Here is a 15,041-nt window from a genome sequence, read left to right as displayed (position 1 = left end):
AAAGTTGACTTTTTAATCTATGAAGAGTATTTGGTTCCATCAAATCTGTGAATTCAGAAGAAATTTTTTTTGAAATGTTATCCATTTTGACCCCTTTTGGCCCCACCCCTCTGGCCCCTGGGATCGGCCAGGACCAATATGGATATGACGTTAAAATGCTATCTCAGGCTAATAATTCTAACCCAGATTGACTAATTTCCTATGAAAACTAAGCAAATAATGTTCATAAATGCGTTTTTCCTATATAAACTACATGTATAGTAAATTTGACCCCTCCCCAAGGTAAAATCTGAGATCCCAGGGTCATATAATTCACAATGTTTGTAAAGGACCTTAAGACCTTTCCATCTATGAAGAGAAGAGTGCATATTTGATTCTACCATTTCAAAAGAAGTTTTTTGAAGTTTTAGCCTATTTGACCAATTTTGGCCCCGCCCCTAAGGCCCCTGGAGGTCAGTCATCGAAAGGTTTTTGATATGATTCAATGGCCATCTCATAGGGATAATTATGACAACATTTGACTAATTTCCTATCATAAATGACCAAATAATGTTAAAAAATGTGGTTTCCCTATATATACTATTGTAAACTTAACCCCTCCCAGGGGGAAACCTGAGACCCCAGGGTCATATAATTAACAATTTTTGTAGAGGGCCTTGAGACTTTTCTATCTATGAAGAGTATTTGATTCTACCACATCTGTGAGTGGAGAAGAAGATTTTTGAAATTTTAGTCAATTTTACCCTTTTTGTCTCCTCCCCCAGCCCCCTAAGGTGGGGGGCATATTATTCACAATTCTGATTGGCCTTATGCCTTAGAAGATTTGTGCAAAATTTCGTTGAAACTGCTTCAGCGGTTTTGAAGAAGTCGAAAATGTAAATTGTTTACGAACACACGACGCACGACGGACGACGGCGGATAAAAAGGCGATTGGAATAGGTCACTTGAGACTTCGTCTCAGGTGACCTAAAAAGTCAAGCAATCTTTAACTTCAGATGGTTTATTTCTACATTTTTATTTTGGATACTTGGTCATGAAGAGGTTATCAGTCTCCTGCCATCAATAGTGTGCATTTCATTTACTAGCAAAGTAATCACAAAGAAATTTCAACACGATTGCGATGAAATAAAGTTTAATACATTGTATCCGAGCACATTGCACTTCTATTCTGGACATTTAAGTGTAAATGGTCGCAAGAGAGTTCCCGCTTCTCTCACGAAGACGTCTCCTGGTTTACGGATGGTCTGATCTCCGATGCAATTACTACCATAACATGAGAGTTGACGGGTAAGCCTTTTTTATCAGACCTTATTTTGCTGACTGTCGACGACGTGGTGTTTCAAAAGTGTCCCGTCGTGCTATACCTCTAACATTATTGGAGTAAATTAACGTTGGGCCGTTTTCTATTTCTGTCTCCTATGGGATGACATGCAACTCTTCAGGAACGTGTGTATTAGCTACTTTTTCTCGATCATTTGGCAGGACGACAACGTGTTTCCAGCGTGCGTTTCAACTCCTGACAAAAATGTTTGTTTGGCCTCAGGCTTTGAAGATGAAATGGAGCTGTCATGGCGAGTACCATCTAAACCTGGCGGTAAGTCTTTCATTAGTCCTGTGTGTCAAAACGTTAAACTTTTCAAATTAAACCAATCATCAGCGTGTCTTCTACTTGGTACTTCTTGCCTACGTCCTTAAATACAGTGCATGTGTTACCATGTCTCAGTTTTTTCGGCTCACGACCACTTACACGCTCATCATACTAGCGACATCAGAAGAAACTGAACAGGCATCGGATATCAGACCAGTCTCGTCAGATACAATTATCAACTACAAAGATACATTCAGCAGACAGATAATTCAGCTAGCTGTACTTTCGACAAAGTATCACTGTAACAAGTACATTTGTAATTACATTTCTAAAAGAGCATTTCAGTGCATTTTTAAATATGAACGCGGTTGCATTGACAACCAATGAAATATTTAAAACAATAAATCAAACTGAATAAGAATAATTTTAATACCAAATAAATTGCATATATACATTATATGCATATTACAATTTACTTACTGTAGTTTTTATGACATTCACTTCATGAAAACATGATACTTACACATAAATGTGGTATGTTATATACAAACCAAAATACGTAAAACCTGTGGCCCATTTTGATGAGCCAGCACTCATGAAAACTTGAATTTGTTATGTATGAAATAGTTATGCACCTACTTCTGATTTCTACAAATCAATTCCATGCATATTGTATATTTGTTCCCATACTTGTGTAAAACAAACGCTTGATTATTCACAACATCCTTGTCACTGCATCTGTTGGTAACCTATCAACACTTGTGAGGTTATATTTTAGTCATTTGTTTTGATATTACAGAGGATAAATCACAACTTTGAGAACTTTGGAGTCTTCTTCTCCATCCCAGCCATGACTGCCTTCATGAGATCCTCACTCTGTAGCATGCCCTGGTTCCATACAGCCTGTGACAAACAATAGGTATGTGATTACAATGCACTTAAAATAGTACGTGTGTGTCAACATCAAATCTCTGTATATAAGTTGCTCAATTATGACGAGGAACAGGGCAATTTTCTTTTGATCTAAATTTACAAACCATTATTATGGGCAGAAGTTACTGTATGTATTGGATGTTAGCTACCTACCACGTGCTCCAGCCCCTCTCGGACCGAGTGATCTCGTGAATACACCAGTGACACCTTGCTTCCCTGGACAGCAACAGGGCTCTTAGAGGCAATCAGCTCGGCAGTTTCTATTGCTCCCGCCATCATGGAATCCTTGTCTGGAAAGATCCGACTGTAAAAAAATACAAATGGGTGTTTTAGGCAACAAACAAATGATCCTTTAAAAGTACCAGAATTCTTTATGCTTAACACTGTCATTAACACAAATTGAGTATTTCAATAACATTTCTTATCCGATGTTATACATACATAGAGTTTAACAAACCTGATGAATCCCATTTCTTTTGCCTCATCACTGTAGAATCTACGTGCTGTATAAGTCAGCTCCCGTACTAAACTGTCATTTCCGACTATTTTAGGAAACCTCTGAAGAGTTCCAACATCTGCAGCTAGCCCAATGTCAACCTCCTGTATAAAGAAAATATCATCAATGCCTAATAAATCTGTGATGAAACTAAGATCATATATACCTCATCAATTAGTGATGAAATTCAAATCATCAACACCTTATGAATCGGAACCGGCCAGCAATGAAAATGTTAATATTCTGAAACTCGAGTGACGACTAGAAAAGACCAGTTGACGACTATGAATATTACAGCGACAACCTGGTGGCAGTTAGGAGAGACCACCAACAGAGTGTTAGACTTTGCACTCGAAGTGCATCCGTGAGTAGGAACCAATAGAATCGCAATGGACAGATATATAAATATATTGAGACACCCGTCACACCCCGGGGCCGTACGAGAGTGAGGGGAGAAAGAGCGACCCATCGAACAAATGTTTGAAACGATATCAGAAATTAATATAGACATGAGAAAGAACAAGAGAAGAGGAAGCAAATGTAGTTGCGCAAATATTTGCGAGAACAGGAGAGGATTGAAGAGTCATCGCACAAAGATGGGCTGCGCTCTAATGTTCAACCTGTTGCAATACACAGAGCAATCTGGTGGTACGGAGAAAGGAGAAGAAGTGCAAAGCGGGGAGACAGACTTTCTGGGGAGCTGGCGGAGGATGTGACAGGACAAGGAGAGGAACGAAGGAAGAGAAAGGAAAGGCCAGGGAGTTTTAACAAGGCAGCATGGAAACAGTTCGATGAGGACGTCGATAATGTCCTCGAATCCATGCTTGCCGGGAACATTGACAAGAAAGTGAAAGGAATGTCCACGTGTATATACAGCATAGGGATAGAGAGGCTTGGCACAAAAGAAAAGAAAGGAAGAAGAGCAGGAGTCATCAAGGAAAACATAAGGGATGAGATCGGGAACATCAGAAGGGCGCTGAGAACGTTAGGAATGTAATAGATAGGTCAGAAACAGCTTATTATCAAGCTGACGCAGTGTCTCAGAGAAAGCTCAGGACCCTACGATGTACAAACAACAAAAAAGCAAATAAAACAAGAGGCCCATCGGCCTTGTACGGCCACCTGATATTTGATACAAATTAGTTATGTCATTTACTAGCCAACTGATGTCTTTTGTTCTAGAAATAGAACATCTAATAGGTCTACATACAAAGTTTCATTAAGCTTGGTGCATATTGACTCAGACCGATTTTCGAACTCATCCAAGATCTTTCCAATGTTAGTCTACATACAAAGTTTCATTTACTCAAGTTATCGTTTTCACAAGGTTCAATAATTATTATTAGTGCAAAGGGCAATAACTCCGTAAATTATCGTCGAATCCAACTGATTGTCGAACTCGTCCCAGATCTTTCCAATTTTAGTCTGCATACAAATTTCCATTAAACTACCGTTGAATCAAGCTGATTTTCGACCTTGTCCAAGATCTTTACAATGTTAGTTTACATACAATTTTCATTCACAGCTTGGTTAATATTTTCTCAAGTTACCGTGTTCACAAGGTCCAATAATAACTATTAGTGCAAAGGGCAATAACTCCGTAAATTATCGTCGAATCCAACTGATTGTCGAACTCGTCCCAGATCTTTCCAATTTTAGTCTGCATACAAAGTTTCATTAAGATCGGTTTATATTTACTCAATCTACCGCGTTCACAAGGAAATGTTAAAGGACGTCGCACGATGGACGACGCACGACAACGGACAAATGACTATGGCAATATATAGGTCACCATGATCTATGGTCAGGTGACCTTAAAACAGAAGGAATCGGAAAGAAAGAAGCAGGAAGGTTTGTAGCAAATCCTTTTCAATTAGTTTAAAAGTTATTTGGGAACAAGGGATCTGGACAATTGGACTGCTCAAAGGAAGAAATAGATGAACACCTGAGGAAGACACCCAGTGATCAAAGGGGGGGGGGGGGGGAGAAGACCCGACACAGAATAAGAAGATAAAAGAGGTAGAAGACCAATTAGAGACATTTCATAAAAGCGAGCTGAAGCTATCAGAGGTTTGGGAAGTTATCAGAAAGGCAAGAGCAAGATCAACACCGGGACCGAATGAAGAACTTCACCATATTTCGATCAAGTGGTAGCGATAGCCCACCATTTCCTGGTCAATACACCTCTGGAGGACGTTGTGGAAAGCACCGAAACGTCTAAAGAAGGATGATCCACCTGATGAGTGGATTGGCCAGTTAAAGGAAACATCCAGTGTATTTAGGTATGAGTGGTGAAACTCAGGTCATCATCTCATCAATCTGTGATGAAACTCAGATCATCCCTCAATAATCTGTAATGAAACTCAGATCATCACCTCTTCAATTAGTGATAAAACTTAGATCATCACCTCAAAAATCAGTGATAAAACTCAGATCATCCCTCAATAATCTGTAATGAAACTCAGATCATCACCTCACTTATCTGTGATGAAACTTAGATCATCACCTCTTCAATCAGTGATAAAACTCACATCATCACCTCATTGATCAGTGATAAAACTTAGATCATCACCTCATCAATCTGTGATGAAACTCACATCATCACCTCACTTATCTGTGATGAAACTCAGATCATCACCTCACTTATCTGTGATGAAACTCAGATCATCCCTCAATAATCTGTGATGAAACTCAGATCATCACCTCTTCAATCAGTGATGAAACTCAGATCATCCCTCAATAATCTGTAATGAAACTCAGATCATCACCTCTTCAATCAGTGATGAAACTCAGATCATCACCTCAATAATCTGTGATGAAACTCACATCATCAACTCATCAATCTGTGATGAAACTCAGATCATCACCTCATCAATCTGTGATGAAACTCACATCATCAACTCATCAATCAGTGATGAAACTCAGATCATCACCTCATTGATCAGTGATGAAACTTAGATCATCACCTCATCAATCTGTGATGAAACTCAGATCATCACCTCATTGATCAGTGATGAAACTTAGATCATCACCTCATCAATCTGTGATGAAACTCACCTCATCACCTCATCAATCAGTTATGAAACTCAGATCAACACCTCGTCAATCTGTAATGAAACTCATATCATCACCTCATTGATCAGTGATTAAACTTAGATCATCACCTCATTGATCAGTAATGAAACTCAGATCATCACCTCAATAATCTGTGATGAAACTCAGATCATCACCTCATCAATCTGTGATATAACTCAGATCATCCCTCAATAATCTGTGATGAAACTCAGATCATCCCTAAATAATCTGTAATGAAACTCAGATCATCACCTCTTCAATCAGTGATGAAACTCAGATCATCCCTCAATAATCTGTAATGAAACTCAGATCATCACCTCATTGATCAGTAATGAAACTCAGATCATCACCTCATCAATCTGTGATGAAACTCACATCATCACCTCATTGATCAGTGATGAAACTTTAGATCATCACCTCATCAATCTGTGATGAAACTCACATCATCACCTCATCAATCAGTTATGAAACTCAGATCAACACCTCGTCAATCTGTAATGAAACTCATATCATCACCTCATTGATCAGTGATGAAACTTAGATCATCATCTCATTGATCAGTAATGAAACTCAGATCATCACCTCATTAATCTGTGATAAGCTGTGATGAAACTCAGGTTATCACCTCTCAATCTGTGATAAAACTCAAATCATCACCTCATCAGTGATGAAACACTAACGAAATGTACATAAATCCTTATCACTACATCAATAATAGAAGAAATACAGATAATCCTTTATAATCCATAAAATTTCACTAAATCATAAAACAACCCTGACCTTGGTATTTTCTTTTTCATGCCCATGACAGTCAAGTCAAACAAGAATTGCTTGAAATGGTAATTTTTCAATTGGAAATTCATGACCTTGACTGAATTTATTTACAGGTACAGGGTCGTGGCCATTAAAAAAATTCAAACAAAGATAATTGTGTGTTATAATAGGTTGAAGGGAATTTAATGCTATTTTCAGGAAAATTTAACAATTTTTGCATTGGTAGTGAAACAAGAATCACTATTGATTTATCAGTCAATAATGAATATCACAGGTCATACCGAGATCATCAAGTTGGCCCATCAATACTTCTTCAGCTAATGATATACAAACATTAATATGCCTTAGGCACTGATGAAATACAGATTATCAAACAAAAATCCTCTCATAATACATTTGTATGTGGTGATTACCAATCATAATAGATAACAGTAAATTACATGTGAATATAAAACAATCTTTAAAGATGCTCCACCGCCGACAGAGCATAAATGATATCCATCATTTGAACAATAATTGGTGTTTAGTTGTGTATCTATATGTCTGATTAACACAAAAATTATATAAAAGAATTTATTTTGCATTTAGTCCATGCACAATCAGTAGTTCATTCCATATAGGATATAGTGCCACGTAATTTTTTCGGGATGCAATAATTATTTTTTGTAATTTTACCTTGAAGTAAAATGAGAAGCTCAAGCTTTTAAATGGTGGTAATGGTGTAAAGTAAGTAACTTTTGTAACTGATGAAAAGTACTAAATCGTCTGCTCCTGTTTTTGATAGTGAAAAAATACCATTTGTCAGCGGTGGAGCATCTTTAACAAAAAGGGACTAGGACAGATGTGTTGATTGTGTTCCATGCATAACTGGTAAATAGTACATATTAAATTAATTGGATTCTTATTTTTAATGTCAAAGATGAATCTCCAAGGTAGAGGAATGACTGACATGTGAAATGAAGATGCACACATATAAAAGCATTATGTAATTTGTTACACATAAACACTATAAACAGCAGTCAAATCAGAAAATCAAGATATCACAAAATGTAATCTTACCTTGATTTGGAAAAATGAATCTTGTGTACCATAACGTATATCACAGGCTGACGTCATGTCAATACCTCCCCCTATACAGGCATTGTGTATAGCTGCTATCACTGGCTTGGTGCACTGAAACAAAAAGTTTTGATTCTATAGTGGCTTAATAATGATATGCATACTCAATCATTGATCACTCTGTGATTATTTTAATCAATTGCTATGAATCAGATTGCCTGGGATATTATAGCCAAGTAGTTCAAACACCTACCTTTTCTATGACAGTAAATGTTTCTTGGTAATCAGCAATGGTTCCTCTCATGGCAAAAGCTTTCCGGGAAGGGTCAAGGTCAGATTGCATAACAGTAACTGTATCTATGTCGGTGAGATCTAGACCTATGTAATGTAGATTGTAATACATGTATTGGTATAATAGCATTGCTTATGAACTTTGAGTTGAGGGTTTAATATTTAATAAATTTGTATGGTTGCCATTCAGGCTCACCAGCAAAATCTGCAGCTGCTCACTTTACTATCTCTTGTTTGTTGTGCCAAATTCAAGTTGGACAGATTCTAAATGTAGATCATTGTTCTTATCAGATTATTTAGGACTCACCTGATGTGAATACCCTACCAGCTCCAGACAATACAATCACTCTACAATCACTGTCGGTGTTGAGCTGTTGGAAACAGGTTCTCATCTCACTGCAAAACAATAAAAAATTGGTAAAGAAACCATTTTTATCACTGTTACTAGATTACTATATTCATGATTATCATTCTAAACAGAATGGCATGTAATTAAAACTACACATATAATTTTGAAACAGAGAACTTTAGACACAATAACTGTTACTGTTTTTGTTTACCTCCAGAAAGTGTTATTCATGGCATTCAGCTTCTTTGGTCTGTTCATTTCCACTTGGGTAACAAACTCCTTAGGCTGCGTAATCTTGAGCGTCTCAAAATTATACTTGGAAGTAGTATCTGACGACATGTTTCTAGCTGATCCCACACAGACAGGCCTCAAAACTGATCTTAAATGTACACCTGGAAAACAATTAAGTACAATATGCAATACATAGTAGCCATGACTGTTAGAATAAAATGAAAATGCTATCCATATTTTTTGCTTTCTTAATTACATGTACAATGAAAAGCTAAAGTAAAATTCCTATTGTTTATTACAGTATACAATGATAATACACATTTCATTATGATGGTAACAGAGGTTTCTAGTGGGTGACAGTTGAAGACAGAAATTAATAAGCCTATAATGATGGTTCAAAAAGGAAAAGTGCAATAGGGTACACGTTGATATTTTTAGCAGGACAAGCATTAAAGCAGTAAGTTTCAACAAATGTAGCCTACAAGTAATGATGGTTTCAGTGACCTTACAATTTTTTTTTTATTTTTGAAATATTTTTTTAAGATGCATCAGGACACAAGTTTTAGAAATTGAAAAAGGAGGGAAAAAACCAACATATATTATTACATGTATATATCAAAATGAATGTCAGTATATGGTGTTTCATCTCTGCATTACAACTTTTACAGGAAATGTTCATATAATATATCATTGAAGAGTCTTGGAACCCAAACTCAAACAATTTCTTTCCACAAAACTGCAGCTAAAATCATGTTTCAATTGTACCTCAAAATAGATTCCTCTCCCAATAAAGTACTTATTTACAACATAAACATTTATACAAGTTTATTCAGTCTTACTTATGAAACTGAGAAAATTTTATTGCTTGTGGAACAGTGCTTTAATTAAAAATTGTTTACTTTCATTTTCAACTAAATATGGCGATCTCACAGTGTCCTGATGCACCTTAAAGAAGAAACATCCTCCGGACTCAAATGATCAGAAGCATGCATGAGCTAGGAAGAAATGATGAATGTAGAGAGGTCTTACAAAGACAGAGTGCAATTCACACTATGTTGGAGAGAGATCAAATGTTTGTGGAGGTGGCAGCTACAGTAGGTAGTGTCTAAACGCAAATTACCACATAATCCGCCTAATATCCTGTGATTTCGCCTGTGTAATATTTATGCATATGTCACTAGTGTAATATGACCTGGAGTGATTTTCATTGGCTGAAAATTCCTTGTGACGTCAGACAGAAACAATAAAATGACATCAGGAAAAATGACGTGATGTCAGGATTATGAGGACGGCGGGACAAAATGGAGGTCTCTGCTGGATTTTCGAAATACATTTTGACATTAAATTCTTTGTATGTAAGTACATTATTATATTGTATTTATATATAGATATGTGTTATAAAAAGTGTCTTAAATGTGTGTTTCATTTCATGAGATTTTATGAAACTCGTCTAGAAGTTTTCATTTTTGCTCTTAGACTCGTTTCATAAAATCTCATATGAAAATGAACACTCATGTAAAATCCTATATAGGACTACATTCATGTACTGTACATGTACATATAGAGTAACTGTCTAGGTTTTATAGATTTAAGCTTGTAAATACAGAATACATTAATATCATTGTAATAGTCTAAACGAAAAAATATTTTAGCATAATAAAGATTATGTGTACCTTTTCATGTGAATTATGTAATCACGTAGCTACATGTACCTGTAACCTCGAGCTCACTGACAGTAGTCTAGTTATCGACAGTACAAAGGTCACAAGTTTAAAACGCATGCGTTTAATGATATAAAAGAAACATGTTAACAGTGATTACCTTGAGATGAAACTTTGAAAAGCTGGGTAATTATCTTCATCTTTTTCAGTTTATCTCAAATAATAATTTAGCGAGTACATAAATATGCACAGTGGTACTCCAGGTAAACTTCGATAAGTATAGATAAGTATGGAAACCTTCCGAATGTCTACAAAGTTAGTTTCACTTTGTATTGACCAATCAAAACAACGCATTGTGCGTTCGGAACTCCGAAAAGAAAGTAGACATGTCTTCACCTTCGTGGTTTTGGTTGACTGTTGTTGGAGGAGGAATATCAGCTGTGGCCCTGTGCATTCTCAAAAGATGTTCTCGAACCGTTATAAAGTGTTCCAGTTCACGTTTGATGTCTGGCAAAACGATCCTTATCACAGGAGCCAACTGTGGACTAGGCAAAGCGACAGCATTGGAACTGGCAAAACGTGACGCTAAGGTTATCATGGCATGTCGAGATCTCGGGAAAGCAAAACAGGCAATGGACGACATTCGACAGAAGACCCCGAAAGGTGAACTACAGATTGCCAAACTCGATCTGTCTTCATTGTCCTCTGTAAGACAGTTTTGTGCTGAGATAAATACCAATGAAAAAAGACTGGATGTGTTGATAAACAATGCCGCTGTCATGGCACATCCTTTTGTTATCACAGAAGATGGTTTAGAAATCAACATGGCTGTCAATCACTTCGGAAACTTTCTCCTGACAAACCTCCTCTTAGATCTCATGAAAAGATCAAAACCAAGCAGAATTGTCTTTGTGTCTTCTAGTCTTCATAAGTTTGGAAAAATCGACTTGAAGGATATGAACAGTCAGCACAAAAATCCGTATGCTGGCAGTAAATTAGCCAATGTTTACTTTGCGAAGGAACTGCATGAAAGACTTCAGGGTACTGGAGTGGCGGTTCATACCCTTTCTCCTGGTATGGTGAACACAGAACTTGGGAGACATAGACTATCGAAGGTGTTACGATTCTTTCTAAAACCGCTATTAGGGTTGTTGATTAAATCACCAGAGGAAGGATGCCAAACCATTATCCATTGTGCTGTTTCTGAAAAACTTGATAATGTTTCCGGAGGATATTATGCCAACTGTAAAGAAAGTGAATGGAGTGAAGTTTCTAAAGACAGTAAACCAGAACTTTATTTAATCAGTGAGAAAATGACAGGCCTATAGGTGAATCATTTGCCGCATTTCAAACGTGCGTGTATACAATCCATGTACAAATGTACTTGTATGTATTTTATTTATTAACAATCGTGTTTAGATGTTAGGATTCCCTGCACACGTGTATATGTTGGGTACCAATGTGAAAGGATTTACAAACATACATTGTACTGTATACCTTTATATCTATATGATGAAGTGCTCTTCAGTAATTAAAAAACTAGTCCGCTTAACCTGCCTTTATCATTAGGTTTTAAAAAATTGCCTAATATATATAAGGCAAAAATAAAATAAAAGCCTAATAATGTAGGCAGGTTTAGCTGACTATTCAAAAACGTAATAAAGGTATTTTGTTTCTTTCAACTATTTAAAAAGCTTCTATACTATAGTTAAATGTGTTTTATTTTCACTTTCAAAAACAGGAGCAGACGATTTAGTATTTTTCTTCAGTTACAAAAGTTACTTACTTTACACCATTACCAGCATTGAAAAGTTTGAGCTTCTAATTTTACTTCAAGTTTAAAATATGAAAAATAATTAATTGCATCCCGAAAAAAAATCGTAGCACTATATCCTATATGGAATGAAAGAATGATTGCGCATGCACCAAAGGCGAAATAAATTATTCTATGTTATTTTTGGTGTTAATTAGGCACATATATACACGATTAAAAACCAATTATTGTTCGAATAATAAATATCATTTATGTTCTGTCGGCGGTCAACTATTTAAAAAGCTTCTATACTATAGTTAAATGTGTTTTATATTTGCGCAATAAAATACAAAAAATGATAGTCGACAGAATAAGTGATGTGGTTAGCTTTGTTTCTTTTTAATTTCAAAATTACGCGTGCCGTAAATTTCATACTCACGCATCAAGATGAGCTTTTAAAATGTGTTATTTATAAAAAAAATAACCAACAATTACAAAAAAACCCAAAAACATTGTGCGCACACCGCACATCGTAAAACGTTGTCCGGTCACACAACTGTATACAAATTAAAATGTGTCGTCTTAGGCTGTCAAGAAGAATTGAAGACCGGGTATATATGTATCTGCGTTCGGTCATTTAGGGCCCAGAGACCATGTCTCCAGCCTACAGTAAATTGTCATACAAATGTAGGCCTAGTTTCTGTGATTCCCTTGTCTTCTATCATAAAGACTTCATAGAAATTCAAACCTAGGTGTTAATCATCTTAAGTAATCATATTCTAGATTTGAGCAGAAACATATATACATAGAGATTGGAAACTCCTTCTTTGTCTTTGTTGACAGGCAGCGGGACCTCCGGTTTATAGGCATTTTCCCTTGGCTAACTACTTTTAATTGTATTCTTTTAAACATGATATTTTTGGATCAACACAAAGTTTAAACATTATATCATGGTTTGATGTGACCAGTTTTCCCTATTGATGTTATTTAATATGATATTTGAAAGCACGAAAATAAGCAATTTTACTTGGTTTTTCGAAAACCAGGCATTCAAAACCGGAAGTGTGTTTTGTTTTATTAATAAATAAGTCAAAATATTATTTTTTCTATCCAAAATCGTACTCAAACCATCTGAAAATTACTGAACTTTTATAACATATCAAAGTTGTTCTGCTGTATTTAACTATTTAAGAGTTTATCTAAAAACCCTTAAGCACATACAGAGGTACATCTGCCGATCGTAAAAATGGCGGAGTTGCTAATCTCTATGTATTTATGTTTCTGATTTCAGTGTTATGGTCACTTAAACATATATTTTGATAATTGGAATATTATGCCTGGTCTGAAGACTAGATCTACATGTCTAGGCCTAGTTCACAATAAAAATATCAATTTAGACCAGAGTCGTTTTCGATTGTACGGTTTGAATGGTTCGTTTATAAATTAAAGAAGGACCTTGTGATTTTATATTGTTTTCAAACGAGCCTTGACAAAGCCCTCACAGGCCTGCAGCAAAAACTGTAGGTCCGCCAGGATTTTTAAATGAAATAATGACTTTAAAAAACGGTCGAACCGGTTGTTCCGAATAAACGAAAATGGCATACTTATGTACATAGACCCACTAGGGTTATTTCTGAACTTTCGATCTAGACTCTAAGACTTTAAAGCCTAGTATTGATGTTATTTCCTGTCACGTGTGCATTTTTATGGTGGAGGTGATTTCGTGTAAGCCGTCCCCGATACCGTACCCGATCCCCGTACCAGGAATTATGTGTATTACATATTACTCGACAATAAATGGGACGCTGTCAGATCCTCTAATCACCGGAGTGGTCATAAAGATCTGTATTTTAATCAGATTTCATATCCCATATTGCTGTTCACAGTCGTGGTTCCCTAGTGACCACCAATCTCTCTACGGCAGGTTGCTCCCATTCTGACTTAGAATTGAGGAGCTTGTCAGCAACTGATCCGTGTATAGCGACCGCCTCTGAAACTTGTCGTTCGAGTGGCTTGGAGAAGGTCTTGAGGACTTCACACTTGAAGTTTCTAATGTCACCCTTCGTCTCCTGGGTGTTCTTCGAGCAAGTGCTTAGCCAGAGCATTAGAGAGATTACCACTCTCTACTTGGCGCCTGTGTTCCTGGAACCGGGTATAGGCATTTCGGCCGGTTTCACCAATGTACTCGGCCACTGTGTTGTGCTTGGCACAGATTTTGCATGTGGCTTTGTACAGCGCACCGGACCGGAAATGTAATGACCCACCACCAGAACCAGGGTTGCTCTGACACAACACACACTCTCCTCGTTGACACTCATCACCAAATTTAGTGTTGGTACGAACAAGTTGCTGCTTGATCGTCTGCCCACCAGTTTCAACCACCCTGATATTCACGTCAAGTCTGGGCCCCTGTACCGCTGTCACCCCTCGTACACGTCTGGCAAGTTCTGCACCAGGAGTTGATGGTACAAAAATTACGGTGTCAGCTGGTCGAAACCACGAAGCCTTTTTCACTTCTTCCTAGACCTGCACTCATTCTCCTTCCAAGATCTATGCCGATATAGTGGCGTATCACCACGCTCGCTCGCGGACACCTGATTGGCATAGCTTCTGAGGGCAGCAATGATTACATTGGCCCTAAAAGACTCTGGGTATCCTGAGATCAGCATCATCTCTGCAAGATCCTCCATAAGCTCTTGGCGCAGTTCTGGTACCAAAGATGGTCTGGTGTTACGCAATCGGCGTATGCCGTCCTGAATTAGGGATTGGCGTTTCACGGACACAGGGAGTGCACTGCGATTGAGGATGAATTGTGAGCTGGAAACCTCTTT

The 15,041-nt window shown here is 37.1% G+C and overlaps 1 protein-coding gene and 1 pseudogene across 2 annotated transcripts; one reads left to right on the top strand and one right to left on the bottom strand.

The window, feature by feature from the left end:
• Positions 1–1,996: 1,996 nt before the first annotated feature.
• LOC138319091 (delta(3,5)-Delta(2,4)-dienoyl-CoA isomerase, mitochondrial-like) lies at positions 1,997–10,767 on the bottom strand. 2 transcript variants are annotated; one of them, XM_069262000.1, is made up of 8 exons: positions 10,618–10,767; positions 8,777–8,957; positions 8,524–8,612; positions 8,179–8,303; positions 7,926–8,039; positions 2,979–3,121; positions 2,675–2,825; positions 1,997–2,491 (listed from the first exon to the last, which is right to left on the bottom strand). In XM_069262000.1, exons 1-8 carry the CDS (start codon positions 10,655–10,657, stop codon positions 2,396–2,398), a joined length of 939 nt encoding a protein of 312 aa, XP_069118101.1. In that variant the 5' UTR covers positions 10,658–10,767; the 3' UTR covers positions 1,997–2,395. The 2 variants fall into 2 exon arrangements, with proteins under 2 accessions (XP_069118101.1, XP_069118102.1); XM_069262001.1 differs by lacking the exon at positions 10,618–10,767 and adding an exon at positions 10,470–10,556.
• A 40-nt stretch (positions 10,768–10,807) lies between these two features.
• LOC138319090 (retinol dehydrogenase 14 pseudogene) lies at positions 10,808–12,177 on the top strand (annotated as a pseudogene).
• The last annotated feature ends 2,864 nt before the right edge of the window (positions 12,178–15,041 follow it).

The sequence above is a fragment of the Argopecten irradians genome, chromosome 3 (assembly GCF_041381155.1).
Source record: "Argopecten irradians isolate NY chromosome 3, Ai_NY, whole genome shotgun sequence".
Lineage (NCBI taxonomy): Eukaryota > Metazoa > Mollusca > Bivalvia > Pectinida > Pectinidae > Argopecten > Argopecten irradians.
The sequence above is the reverse complement of the archived record's forward strand: the minus strand, read 5'-3'. Positions and strand labels throughout refer to the sequence as shown.